The sequence below is a fragment of the Oratosquilla oratoria genome, chromosome 39 (genome assembly GCF_046742065.1).
Source record: "Oratosquilla oratoria isolate Oo_2021 chromosome 39, ASM4674206v1, whole genome shotgun sequence".
NCBI lineage: Eukaryota > Metazoa > Arthropoda > Malacostraca > Stomatopoda > Squillidae > Oratosquilla > Oratosquilla oratoria.
This window is the reverse complement of record NC_134815.1, coordinates 8,667,890-8,682,889: the sequence shown is the minus strand read 5'-3', so window position 1 is coordinate 8,682,889 and position 15,000 is coordinate 8,667,890. Positions and strand designations below refer to the sequence as shown.

Genomic DNA, 15,000 nt, shown 5'->3' with positions numbered 1-15,000 from the left:
ACTATTCACAGTTTCGTGCGCAGCTGCGCATGCGCAGTAAGTGGCCAGTCTTCTTGTTCAAACTTAGAGGTCAAGCAGAGAAGGTCTCTCTCACAGTCCCACACACGTTGTCAGTTCAGTTGTTTTGATCGTCAATACACTCCCATGGAGCAATGAATGTTTAGAGGTCAGTGGTGATACAAAAGAGGCTTCAAATAGAAGACCTTGAGGTTCTGGAGAGCTGTCTTTCGTTTTACACGTCATTTCGAGAGTTCATCTAAGACTAAGTTTTTCTTGTAAAGTGGCCAGTCAAGTATAAAGGGTGATATGTTCACGTGCGTGCAGACACACGCAGACGCACGCACGCACGCACACACACACACACACACACACACACACACACACACACACACACACACACACGCACGCACGCACGCACGCACGCACACACACACACAAACACACACACACACACACACACACACACACACACACACACACACACACACACACACACACACACAAGATCCTAAGACCTACACTAAGTGGTTTCATGTCCCTTACAACTTGCCACCCCTGTCCATAAAGTTATCTAATATTTTCTTAAAATAATCAATCGTTGCAGCCATCCACTGTTTTGATATAATGACCGTGCCTGCATCATTCTTGTGAGCCCTTGACTCATTTGAATGCCTCTATAAGATCACCCCGTTTTCTTTATCTTCTAGAGAATGTAAGCTAAGGTACCCAAGTCTATCTTCGTATGGTGAATTTCTAAGCCCTTGTATTATTTTGGTCATTCTCCTCTGTACTGATTCTAGTATATAAATATACATTCTATAGGATGGAGAGCAAAACGGCACCGCATAGTCAAGATGGGTCTAACTACCGTCAGAGAGAGTTTAATGATTATCCCTGCATATTTTGTTGTAATCATCCTAGTAATTGATTCTAATGCCTTGTTGGCTATAATGCACAATTTCCTGGGTTCAAGTTCGGACTCACTAACACTCCTAAATCCTTTTCACACTCTGTTTTCTCTAATATGGCGTTATCTATGCTATACCTGTTAGTTGGGTTGTGTACTCCTACGCTTAACACACTGCAGTTATATTGAAGTCCAGTTTCCATTTCTCCGACCATGCAAAAAAAAAAAAAAAAAAAAAAAAAAAAATTAAGGTCTTACTGCAGTATCATCAGCATCTTCTCCCGACCTAATATGGTGGTCTATTTTAGTGCTATATGCAAACTTACTATCATCACTATTAATACCATTGTCCATGTCGTTTATATACATAAGGGACCCAAAACCGAGCTGTGGAGAACTCCGCTAGTAACAACACTCTATTTGGATTTTACGCCGTTAATGTAATCCACTGTTTTCTGACATTAATATATGCTCTAATTCATTCAAACACTTCTATGGCATAGGCCTTGATTTTATTTAGTAGTCTCTGAAGAGGTACCTTATCGAACGTTTTCCTAAAGTCGAGGTATATAACATCGTCACTACCATTGTTATCTGCCGCCTTGTAGACATTAGTATAAAAGAATAGAATGTTAATTACACATAATGTTAGTTGCACATGTTAGTTACATAATGTTAGTTACACAATGTTAGTTACAATGTTAGTTACACAATGTTAGTTACACATAGCATGGTGAACCCATGCTATAAGTCATGAATTAGGTTATGCCTTTCTAAATGTTCCCTAATGGTATTTGCTATTGATGATTCCAGCCTTTCACCTATAATCGATGTCAAACTGATTGGTCTGTATGATTTATCAACCTTTTCAAATATAAGAACAACGATTGCCTGTCCCCAAGAAGGCATGAATCAAGTGTCAACAGACTTACTAAGTATTTCCGTTAACTGCTCACAGATTTCAAATTAGCCTATTTCGCTCTTCCCCATTGAAGATCGGGTTATAATCAGGTTCCACATTCACATACACACAGACGCGCATACACAAACACACACGTGCACACACACACACAAACAAACACACACGTGCACACACACACACAAACACACACACACACACACACACACACACACACACACACACACACACACACACACATATTATCGTGCCAGTCTTTTAGGCTTTAATTACTTTCGTAAAGTTTCCCAACCCAATGACTTGATAGAGATTTTAGGGTTCTTTATCAAATCAGAGGTAGGATGAAAATCATGAAGATTTAACAAACTTTATTTCATTACAAAATCTTACCCATGCATTAAAATTCTATTAATGATCCTATCACTATTTAACACTTCATTCATAAACAAAACACAATATTACCTAAGAAGTATGAGAGGCGGAAAGTGTCCAAAAACTTCTTCTGGAGAGAATGACACTTTGGTTGAGCGTTGAGAATGTAGGTCAAACACCTACATACGATGGTGATTATGAATTGCAATAGCTTTCTGGGAGTCCTCTGCCAGGTGTGTTGTAGGAAAAAAAAACGACTACAGTCACTTGTAGTGTGTCCTCTCCCACGGCGTTTTAAATATCGGCCAGGAGGGGCGATATCAGGAACGAAAAACGACTCCAGAAAGGACAAGTGACTCCAGTCATTTCTAGAGCGTCCTCTGTCAGAGGCGTTGTAAGGATCGGCCAGGGGCGTGTCGTTATAGAGGGAAATATTGGAGGTCATATTGGATTAGATGTTTATTGTAGGTACATTATCTCTAATATGAAAAGCCTCTAAAATCATTAACCTTCTTGGGTCCTCATTGTGTCCGATGACTTTGATACACTTAATCAGGGTGTCTCTGCCATTGGTCTGGTTATGATGTTTTGCGTAATGTTCTTTAATTGCCCCGTCCTGCTGATGTAAAGATAGTCTTCTGCTGAGACGACATCTAGTATGTCCAACGTTTGTTTAATTGCGAGGTGCGCAGCCCCCGGCGAAACAATGAAAAAGATATACCACGTTGGTTTTTGGATGTAGTTTTTCATAAACAGTGAGCTGGTTCTGGGGTTTCTATATTAAATAAGAACCCGGTTTTCATATTATATATATATATATATATATATATATATATACATTTACACACACACACACACACGCACATATATATATATATATATATATTTATATATATATATATTTATATATATATGTATATATATATATATATATATATATATATATATATATGCAATTAAAACACTAGGAGCGTGTGTTCACAAATGCATAAGTAACCACTAGGAAAAGTAAACTAACGAAGCAGAGCGCTTTTGCATAATTACATCATCAGTGCTATTGGCACTGAAGATGTTATTATACGAAAGTGCTCTGCTTTGTTAGTTCATTTTTCCTAGTGGTTACTTACGCATATATATATATATATATATATATACATATATGTATACATATATATACATATGTATATACATATATACTGTATACACACACACACATATATATATATATATATATATATATATATATATACATAATTCCTATAACTGCAGGTTTAGCGATTCAGTAACCTCTTCGGACGACTTAAATGCAAGGCTGGGAACAGTTTTGATCGCTGTTCTTTGCATTGTGTTGACATTCCTCAAAGTTTTCATTTTGTGCTAGGCCTATAGCAGTGCTACGTATTTCAATGTTAAGAACGCCTTAACTCGGGCAGAATTATTGAATAAAAGTTTCCATTCTGGCTGTACAAGGTAGATTTTTTTTTTTTTTTTTTTTGCGAGATGACAAAGAATACGGGTTTACAATATATAAATGTCGAAGTAAAAGGAAAAATATCAAATTTATTCTACTTTCAGTTCCGAATACTGACAGATCAAGCAAACCAACTTCTCACGCTAGGAAGAGCTTTCCTATTAATTCCATTCGCAAGTGTCTTCTGCTGCAAGAAGGACTGGTAAGATTTAACGTTCAGTTATTTCAATTTAAATGTATCAAACAAAGCATGCTGTGATTTCGCCTTCTATGGCATTCAGGGAATAATTCCTTGCATTGGTTGATGCCTTCTAAATTTTGGCCAAAGTAATTCCAGGTGCAACTTCCACGCCTGAGCTAATACATCAGTACAATTGCACACATAACAATTTTCACTTAATTCTTTGCACATTTAAAACCTATTCTAATATTCATTCTTCTTAAAGTAATGGAAATATCTATATTCTTATGAAAATTTCACATTCACAGATATATTCAAATCAATGGCTTGAAACAATAACACGAATGTATTGGTGTCCCTCTATGTTTTTTAGATTCTCTTGTTTGAATATAAGATCTATTTTTTCCGGAGGTGCCTTATCCCTATGCGTGAGTATGCATCAAGACTACCGCTACTATTATAACTACTACTACCATTGTTACTACTACTACTACTACTACTACTACTACTACTACTACTACTACTACTACTACTACTACTTTTCATGTTTAAAACGACCTCCATCCTCATGGAACTGTGTGGTGAAAGAAGTCAGGATTTGTCTTCCACCTAGTTCATTGTCCTCTCGCCAATGACTGGTCGACCACCTTTTTGTATTCTATATTATTTAACTTTAATTAAGCCTAACACAGGGATTCATTTATTAGACTTTGTATTACATTCTACTAAAAAATGAGGTTCTGCATATGTGCTGATTTAAGAGGTGGGGACAGCTGATCTTAAGAATGAGAATGACAGTCTACATCTCATCCACGTAATGATACTGCTCTTCGGTTGTTGTTTCTTTTCTACTATCACCTCTGCCAGACGAGCTTAGAATACCTTTACCCTGGGAACCATCCCAACTGAAGTCGTGAATGTTATCAGTGTGAATGAGCGCTGGTATACTCTCCTCGTACATGCTGATTTTTTCACTCTCACTTCGGGAGTGGGACGCCTCAATAGATAGGTTATTGTAACAAGGGGCCATTGGATCATGATTGGAGCCAATACCGAACCTTGTGGGACACCACTTATCATTTCTTCCCAGGTCGAGTATTTGTCTCTAATTACTACCCTCTTTTTTTCCCAGTCTTCCCAGTCTTCCATCCATTCCAATAATTTTCCTTTGATACCACCTAATGAATCTATTTTTCTTATTATTTTTTGGTGGTACTTTATCAAATGTTTTTTGTAGATCTAAAAAAACACAATCCGCCCATCCACCCCTTGTATTATTTCTATTAGTTTCGAGTAAAAGCAGATCAAGTTTGTGGTACATGACCTTCCTTGTCTAAATCCAAATTGTGTTGGATTCAGTATATTTTTTCTTCCAGATGTTTAACCCATCTACTTTTGATCAAATTTTCACATATTTTTGCTATTGCGTTTGTAAGGGAGACCGGTCTGTAGTTAGTTGGATTTTCCTTGTCCCCTCTTTTATATATTGGTACAATATTTACATTTTTTCAATCCTGTGGTACCTTTCCTTCTTTGAGTGAGTATTTGATAATCTTGTATATTTTGTCAACTCATCTATGCATTCTTTCAATATCCAGTTTGCAATTCCATCCGGACCGTGTGATTTTCTGACATCAAGGTTTTTTTTACTTGGTCTCTGATTTCCTTCTGTGTCACAGTTATTTCTTCCATTTGTGGGTTTCTTTCTCTCTGTATTTCCTCACAGTTTTGTGAATTTTCAATTGAGAATACTGATTTGAAATGTTTGTTCATAATTTCAGCCATTTCTACATCTTCTTTGTATTCATAATTCCCTTGGCGCAATCTTACTATTTCTTGTTTGTCTTTTAGTTTACTATTTACATACCTGTAAAATAGTTTTGGTTGTTCCTTACATTTTAATTACGTTCTTTTCATAGTTTCTCTTTTCATCTCTGTGTATTTTTACAAAATCATTTCTTAGTTTGATATGAGTTTGCTATTTACACGTTTGTTTGTTTTTTACCTTTTTTCCATCTTTTCCAAACTTTGTGTGTGTGTGTGTGCGTGCGTGCGTGTGTGTGTGTATGTGTGTGTGTGTGTGTGTGTGTGTGTGTGTGTGTGTGTGTGTGTGTGTGTGTGTGTGTGTGTGTGTGTGTGTGTGTGTGTGTGTGTGTGTGTGTGTGTGTGTGTGTGTGTGTGTGTGTGTGTGTGTGTGTGTGTGTGTGTGTGTGTGTGTGTGTGTGTGTGTGTGTGTGTGTGTGTGTGTGTGTGTGTGTGTGTGTTTTGTGTGTGTGTGTGTGTGTGTGTGTGTGTGTGTGTGTGTGTGTGTGTGTGTGTGTGTGTGTGTGTGTGTGTGTGTGTGTGTGTGTGTGTGTGTGTGTGTGTGTGTGTGTGTGTGTAAGTGTGTGTATACGCGCATGTGTGTGTTTGTGTGTATGTGTGTGTTTGTGTGTGTGTGTGTGTATGTCTGTGTGTGTGTGTGTGTGTGTGTGTGTGTGTGTGTGTGGTGTGTGTGTGTGTGTGTGTGTGTGTGTGTATTTCACTTGGTCTTTGGATCACGTGTTGGACTCGTGATCGACAGCTATTTCCCTCCTGGAAGAGAGCTCAGAGATCGTAGGTCCGATCTATGGGTAATGCTATGACCTTACACACACACACACACACACAACTCCCCGCCCACGAGTGTGTGTGTGTGTGTGTGTGTGTGTGTGTGTGTGTGTGTGTGTGTGTGTGTGTGTGTGTGTGTGTGTGTGTGTGTGTGTGTGTGTGTGTGTGTGTGTGTGTGTGTGTGTGTGTGCTTGTGCATTTACTTAGTAAAGCACGATCAGCCCACTCGCTCCTTTCCTGCATTATATCTAATAGTCTTGAGTAAAAACATTAGATTTGTGACACATGATCTTCCTTGTCTGAATCCAAACTGTTTCAGGTTTAGTATGTTGTTGTTTTTTTTCCAGATGTTTTATCCATCTATTCTTAATAAGCTTTTCACAATTTTTGGCTACGGTACTTGTAAGGGAAACCGGTCTGTAATTTGTTGGGTCTTCCTTGTTTCCTCCTTTATATATTGGTACGATGTTGGCCTTTTTCCAGTCTTCTAATATTTTCCTTCCTTAAGCGAACAACCTTTAATATATTATATTTTGCCTACCAATTCATCTTTACACTCCTTTAGTATCCAGTATGCAATTCCATCCGGACCTGATATCAATGCTTGTTATTTGGTCCATTATTTCAGCTCGTGTTGCTAGTATCTTCTCCACAGAGAGGGAATTCACTTCTCGCCCTTCATCCTAGTGCCATACTTTTTCTCTAGTGAAAACCGATTTGAAATGTTTACTCATGACTTCAGCTCTTCTATATATTTTGTGTATTCTATGTTTTCCTAGCGTAGTTTTTCTCTCTTTATCGTTCACATATATATAGAATAGTTTTGGTTGATCCTTGCATTTTTATGTCTTTTACGTTCTCTTTTTTCCATCTTTTCCAAGTTTTACTTTTTCTTTTCTTTTTCTTTTATTTTAGGTTGTGCTACTGATGTAAAAAAAAATGTCACCTCGCATGTTAAGCGATAGTGATGGCATAAAAGGAAAAAGAAGAAAATCAGATGGCTTAATAGGCACTGCCAAAATATTATGTCACAACATTTTTTTAATAAAATTATGCACACTCCAGCAGGTGATGCATTGATAAGGGTTGATGCTTGATTTGAATATGAATTATATATGAACTTTAGGATACATAATGAATGAAAAATACAGTGACTTATTTCGTATCATTGAAGATGGTGGCAGTGTCCAACGAAACTGATGTATGAATACAATTTGTCTAACAGTGTCGGTTTTATTTACGTTCAGCTAAACGTTAGCTATGAACTAACTCCTCTCCCTTTGATTTACCTTTCAACTCTATATCCCTGTACTGTAAGTCGTTTTTGTTTTTACAGCTGACTGAAAATGAGGACGTCGACCGACCAAAGTTCAGAGACACCGTGTTAAAAGACCTTGCGAAATATCCAGAGCTTCAGCAAGCCATCAATAAATCTTTAAGTGAAAAAGAATGGCCTTACCCAGTAAAGCCTGACTATAACGTAAGTATGGGTCACCCTCCAATTCTGAACTATAAGAATATTGTTCAAGGTATACCAAGTATATCTAAGACCTATCCTGTATTTTTAATAAGAAGTACTCAAATTGAACATGTTTTACAGTATGACAAATTATATACTAGAGAATCTTGAACTCCACACAAAAGTAAATAGGTCAGAATTTTCATTTAATGTCACATCATTTATTTTCGTGCATACGGATAAACATTCTACTGAACACAAAATCAAGAAAAAGGGTGTTTGCGCTGGTGATTCGAAGATCCAGCATTGCTGGAGAGTGAGTTTGTGTGGATCCCTGTGGCAATTGACACGCGAACACAAACGACAGCACCGTCTGACCAGAATGTAATCAAACGAATACCCACGCAGACACACATAGACATAAATAAACACACATGGACACACACATACACACACACACACACACACACACACACACACACACACACACGTCGTCGGAGAGGAAGAAAATCTAGCGAATGAGCTCCGACCTAGCGTTTTTGTCGCTTGGAACAAGGAAACGCCTTGTTGTTGTATTTTCGGAATGAGAGAGCTATGTAATCGAGTGACCGGTAAGGTGTAAAATCCAGTTTTGGAAAAGTATAGTACAGCACGAAATGAAGGAAGGAAGAGAAGACAAAAGAATTAATGAACCAATGAAGAAAGGATTGGACATGAGTAGAGTGGAATCGATACTGGGTGTAATACCGAAGAGGATGTGTCTAAATGACACCCCGAAGTCTACTCAAAGGCGGGAAAACAATATTCCTTCGGGTTTTTAGAGAGAAAGAGGAGCAATAGGAAAAGTTATGGATAAAGGTATAGAAGTGTTCTAAGGAATCGAGACATCAACGACTTGATGGAGGAATTAATAGATCTAAGAATTGATTATTGAGCCATGCATAGAGATGACAAATTTACGTAAAACTAACGAGGAAATAATCAGAGTCGAATGATCTAAAATGAACTAAATGTGATTCAAAGATAAAACAAAAGAAAGGAAAACTAGGATAGAAACAAAAACAAATAATTGAAGAAAGAGGTCAAAGAGCAAATACAAGCAGTGACCGAAAAAAGTGGGAGAATCAATCAAAGAGACAGACCTCCTTGAAAAAAAAAATAATAATAATGATAAATAAATAAAATAAAAAAAAACAGTGGAAACAGGAACGTGAAAATCAGAAAATAAATTTCAAAAAAATAGTAAAACAGCAGGTAGAGGAAAATGCAAAATTAACAGTGATTAAAGACAAGGTAAACTGGGTGAGAAACACAATGGATAAAAAAAATTAATTGTGGTTTATGGTATCAAAGAAAAACAATGTATACAAATACCAAAGAGAAAAAGAGAAAGAAATTGCGAAGGAAATTCTGAAAGCAGTCCAGGATGAAGGCCAAGAATTAGATAAAGAAATCAATGAGGTGCATAGAATGGGCACATACTCTAGAGAAAAACACTATAGGCCATTGAAAATCAAACTAAGGACTCAAATGATAGCTGAAGAGATATTACCGAATACGACAAAACTAGCTAACAGTGGAAATTACAAAAATGTGTGAATAAAAAAGAATGAGCGATGAGGAAATAGAGAAAGATAAGGCACTAAGAAATAAAGCTAATGAAAACAACGAGAGAAGAACGAAGATTTTTTTTTTTTTTTTTTTTTTTTTTGAGTAATGGATCTGAGGCTGAGAAAATGGTACATCAGAAAAAGGAAACATAAACCAAAAAAGAGAAGAAAAATAAAAAGTTAAAAATGGCATATACAAACATGGACGGTATGATTTCTGGAATAAATGAATTAAACGACTATCTGTTAATAGAGAAACCAGACATAATGGGAATTGTGGAGACAAAATTGAAAGGTCCTCTATCATCAAGTATGGCGAAACAAGGTCTATACAACCACTGAGCGAAAAATCGAACGGATAAACAGGGGGGAGGAGTCATATTACTGACTAGAAAGGACTTAAATTTGGCAAAGATAACAGAAGAAAAATATAATGTGGAAATGATTATGATTAAAGTTGCGAATAGTAATATGAAAAATAGAAAATTTATAGTAGTATAAAAACTACTCCTAAATATCTTAACTGATTTGTTTGATTCAAAATTGTATTTCCTAATCTCACTTGTATGTCTTCTTGATTTCTACTCAGCAGCATAACCTCTGTTTTTCCTTTATTAATTTTCATACCTTTGGCTGATAATTCTTCATCCCAAACTAAAATAAACCCCTGTAACACTTCTTAATTTTCTGCTACCAATGCCAGATCGTCTGCGTAGCCGAATATTTCTCCATCCGCTCTTCTCGTCACTAACTTTCCACAATAGTACATGAAGATGATGAATAAGACTGGGGGAAAACACACTTCCTTATTTTACTCCCGAAGTTATGGTAAACCATTCCCCATTTGCCTGCTGGATCTTAACGCAGCATGCATCGTTTATGTACGTGCTTTTTATTGCTCTTTTAAATTTGGGAGGAATGCTATACTCTTCTTTATCCAAGATGCACCACAGGATCTTTCTAGGAACCCGATCGAATGCCTTTTCCAGATCGACGAAGGCTAAGTAAACTTTTCTATTACATTCCCAGTTTTTATCAGAAAAGCATTTTTAAGGCAAAAATTAGATCGATAGTAGATCTTCCAGGTCTAAAACCATGCTGCCATTCATCAAAGCTGTCCTATACTATCCCCCTTCATCTCTTTTCTAATATTCTTTCATAAAATTTTGCTATGATATTAAGGCTATTCCTCTGTTGTTTTTACAGTCAGTTTTGTCTCATTTGTTTTTATATATAGGGCATATTATTTATCTATTCCAATCTTTAGGTACTCTTCCTTCATCCCAGCATTTATTCAAGATGTCCTTTACCCATAGAATTCCCTCTTCCCTGATTTTTTTAATATCTCGGATGGAATCATGTCTTCTCCTGCTGCTTTGCCATTTTTCATTCGAGTTAAGGATGACTTTATCTCTTCAACGGTGATTGGATCTTCGTCCAGTTATAAGAGTTCCTCTACATTGTGCTCAGGTTTATTTTGTTCTACGTTATTTGGTATATTCAACAAGTTTTCGAAGTAGTTTTTCCATCTACTGTCAATTTTCTCGAAGTCTGTAGGTAGTTCTCCATTTTCATCTTTAACAGCATATGATGGTGGTGCTGATTTCTTTCTGTAATTTTTAGCAAAGTTATAAATAAGCTTTCTAGTTCCTAGTAAATCATGTGCAAGATCTCTCCCGATTCTTTCCCTTGTTTTTTTTTATATACTCTCTCCGTTTCTCTTCTAGCTTTAATGTATTCCAATCTATCATCCATTTGCCTTGTTCTCATCCATTTCCGAAATTTTCTCATTTCTAGTTTGACAGTTTCTTTGACCTTTTCTGTCCACCAGTGTGTTTGCTTGTTCTTTTTACCGTATTATGTCTTAAATTTGACTACCTCCTCTGCAATTTTTGTGACCGTTGAATGGAAGGCTTTCCACTCCTCGTCTAAATCTTTTATTCTAGAATATTCTGTTCTACTCTCTCTCATAGAGCTCCTCTTTACAGCTTTCAATTTTCAAATTTTCCACCAGGAATTGTTTTGTGACTTTACTTTTTTAAAGATCTTGGTTTGGTAAGTTTCAGTTTGGCTACGATCATCCTGTGGTCTGAATCACATGAAATCGATGGTATGCTTTTTACATCGCTGATTTTTTTTTTTTTTTTTTTTTAACATTAGATCAATCATGGACTTGTCTGTATTTTCTTGTTGTATACTATTCCATCTGTACCACGTCCATTTATGGTTTTCTTGATGCTCGTAAAAGCTATTCATGACACTAATGTTATTTAACATACAAAAATCGAGAAGCCGTTCTCCTGCAAGGTTCTTTTCGCCAATGCTATGTGCTCCTATGACATGTTCCAGTCCTAATCGGTCTTGTTCAGTATGTCCATCTAAGTCACCCATGATGATTACATTATCGTCATATGACAAGTCACTTCTAACATTCTGTAAGTCTTCATAGAATATTTCCCTTTCATCTACCGGTCTTACTTGTTGTGGGGCGTAGACTTGTACAAAGCTTAAATTTAGTTCATTTATTTTAACAGAAAAAGCCAAAATCCTCTCATTTTTCTGTTCTACCCTGCTGATTCTTTGTGTTAGTTCTTCAGATAACAATACTCCCACTCAATGTCTGGTATCTGCACCACCAATATATATTAGCTGGTAGTTATCATGTAAGATCTTACTGCCTTTGCCTGCAAGTCTTGTTTCACATAAATCAAGAATGTTGATTTTTCTTTCCTTCATCAGTAAAATCAGTTCTTCTTCCTTTGCTGTAAGCATTCCCACATTTAAAGTAGCAACTCATAAAATTTTCCTGGAGTTTCTAGAATCATTTCGGAGACAGTGTCCATTTCCACACAGTCAATGATCAATGTTGATGTCAGGGTTCCAAGGCAAAACGTGAGTTTCTTGAGCATGATCATAAGTTTGCCGGCTTGCCAGGCCTGTTGCAGACTTCGAGACTAATGATGAGTACCATCTGGCATCCACTTCCTTACGGTTACAGGTCTGTCTGCACCAGACCCAAGTAAAGACGCTAGTAGGGACAAACCGTCCCATTCGTCAAAGTTAGGCAGTCACTTGTCCAAGTGGGTGCAAACCATTGGACCGGACGTATATATATATATATATATATATATATATATATATATATATATATATATATATATATATATATATAAATATATATATATATATATATATATATATATATATTATTTTGACTTTTATTATTATTTCTACTACAACTATTGTTACTACTACTCTTACTAATTATTACTATTATTATAAAATCATTATCTTTAAGGATGATAAGGAGAAGGGCACATTTTGTCATATGGTGAAGTGCTAAGGGTGGACAAATCAGATGAGAAGGACAAAGAGGAAGAATGACAGAAGCTGAAAGTAGTGTGGGAGGTGATGAAGAATAATGGAGAAACAGGAATAAAGGAGTGTCAATGTTTCAAGCAGAAAGTGATAAAGGCCCAGAAATGGCATGTGAGATGAGGAGGATGTGAGAGTTGAGATGGAAAAGAAAATTAGGATTGATTGTAAAGTATAACTAGGAAATCATGAGAGAGGTGAGGTAAGAAATTAATCTAAGCGCCAGATTTATAGATCCTTGAAATTTATTCATAGACCCCTAAGGGATCTCTGAATCAAAGTTTAAGAAACTATCTATGATAATTTTAGTTTCTGTCCTGAATCAACTGGAAATGTGTCAAATGTTGGTTTCTGCACGGGGTGATCCTCGAAGGTGGACATAAGAGAGGACATCCTATTTCCTTTCCAGTCCCCAACATCCGTCAACAGCTTCACCTCTTACCGAAAGTGTAACCCCAAGTACTATGTCAGTTTCAGTATTTCTTCCACTATCTTTTCACATTAGGAAAGCTGACATCAGGTGACTACTACCCTTCTACTCCTTCTATTTGTCATTGACATAAAAACACCACGACTTTCACTGAACACAGATAGTAATTTGATGTTTCTTCAAAAAGTAGAGCTATAACAAGAAGACCCGATGAACAATGAGGCCGTACGTTTCCTGTTAGAAAAACAAATTAGACAATTTGTGAAAAAAAATCGATACCATACTTAATCCTCAACCATTGATAGACACAATGAAATTACCCTCTTTTTTCAATGCTATCTATTTGACGCACATTAGGACGAAAATATATTAGGTCCCTTAATATTTGATATGTACAGTACTTTTATAAATACTTCCTCATTTCTAATATTTTCATGTGTGACTACTCTCATTTCTTTTATTTATTTAGGGAGTTTTCGTATCTATAGCTTTATGTAATTTTGATGCCATTCATGTTCCTATTCATAAATTGAATAACCTCATTAAATGCCTGACCTATTACCTCTTCCAATCGTTAAGATATACACACACATGCTTTCACAATCCACATACATAGGCTACACTGCCCCGTAAAGTCAACGATAGAAATGTTCTTCTGTTCATCCTTAATGAGCTTCGTTTGATTCCACAGGCTTCTTTGTTCCTAGAACAACTAAAGTGGCAATGTGTCCAGTTTACACATGTTTTCACAATGCACATACATAGGCTACACTGCTCCGTAAAGTCAGCGATAGAAATGTTCTTCTGTTAATCATTAATGAGCCTCGTTTATTTCAACAGACTTCTCCGTTCTTGGAACAGCTAAAGTGGCAATGTATCCAGTTTTACAGCACAACGACATAAGTTGGACAGCTGTGGCCTCAGTAAGTAACCTGTAGCAGAAAGAGCGAGATTGGCAAATAACCTACCTATCTGTAGAGAACAGACCCACTTCTAAAATCTTGCAAGTAACCCAGAGGTACAGTGTTACTGGAAGCATTGACCTGGTATTAAGTAATAAAAATAATAACAAAAGATGACACACAATAAAAGCTCACATTATCTTCACAATATTTCCTACTGCATAACCATATCCATGAAGAAACCAACAACCAATTCTGGTCTTAGGATAAGGAAAAATTCCTAACAGAGGTTTTGGTCCTTGGAAGAATCCAAATATCACAGGGGAACGTGAGAATTCTCGAAATTTCATAGGTCTAGGGAAACATCCAGGACCTTAAAAGAACTTAGAGGTCAAAGAAAAGATTCTCGTGATTTTGAGGAAGTCCAGTGATCCTAAAACAGTTATCAAGTCCTAAGAAATTCCAAGAGTCATAGAAAAGTTAAAGAATTGAACAAATTCAAGGATCTTGGAAGGAAAAAAATCTACTGGGACAAGCTAAGAGTTGCAAGAAAACCACGATTCTTAAGATAGTCTAAGGATTTCGAGGGAGTCTATAGGTAATGGGTGATCTCAGGAGTTTTTATAAAATGATAGTTTCCTAGGGGGACTCGAAGGCTCTTAGAAAATTCCAAGGGTCTGAAGAAAGCTTACAGGTCCTGGAAAAGCTCAAGGATCCGGAGAATGGATACCCCGTGAGATGAATAATGTGTAAATATGAAACCAATGAAACCTCTGCAGTGGAAT

The 15,000-nt window shown here is 36.6% G+C and overlaps 1 protein-coding gene across 2 annotated transcripts in view; it reads left to right on the top strand.

Annotated features, from left to right (window-relative positions):
- Window positions 1–15,000, top strand: part of LOC143020104 (uncharacterized) — a 24,407-nt gene that overhangs the window by 9,174 nt on the left and 233 nt on the right. The window contains exons 4-7 of one of the 2 annotated variants that reach the window (XR_012965881.1): window positions 3,774–3,871; window positions 7,776–7,919; window positions 10,212–10,336; window positions 14,154–14,171. Coding sequence is in view for 1 of the 2 variants with exons in the window: in XM_076176263.1 (XP_076032378.1) it covers window positions 3,774–3,871; window positions 7,776–7,919; window positions 14,154–14,216 (305 nt within the window). In the remaining variant the exon portion in view is untranslated. Of the gene's footprint in view, window positions 1–3,773; window positions 3,872–7,775; window positions 7,920–10,211; window positions 10,337–14,153 lie in introns of both variants that reach the window. The other variant, XM_076176263.1, reaches the window with a different exon arrangement.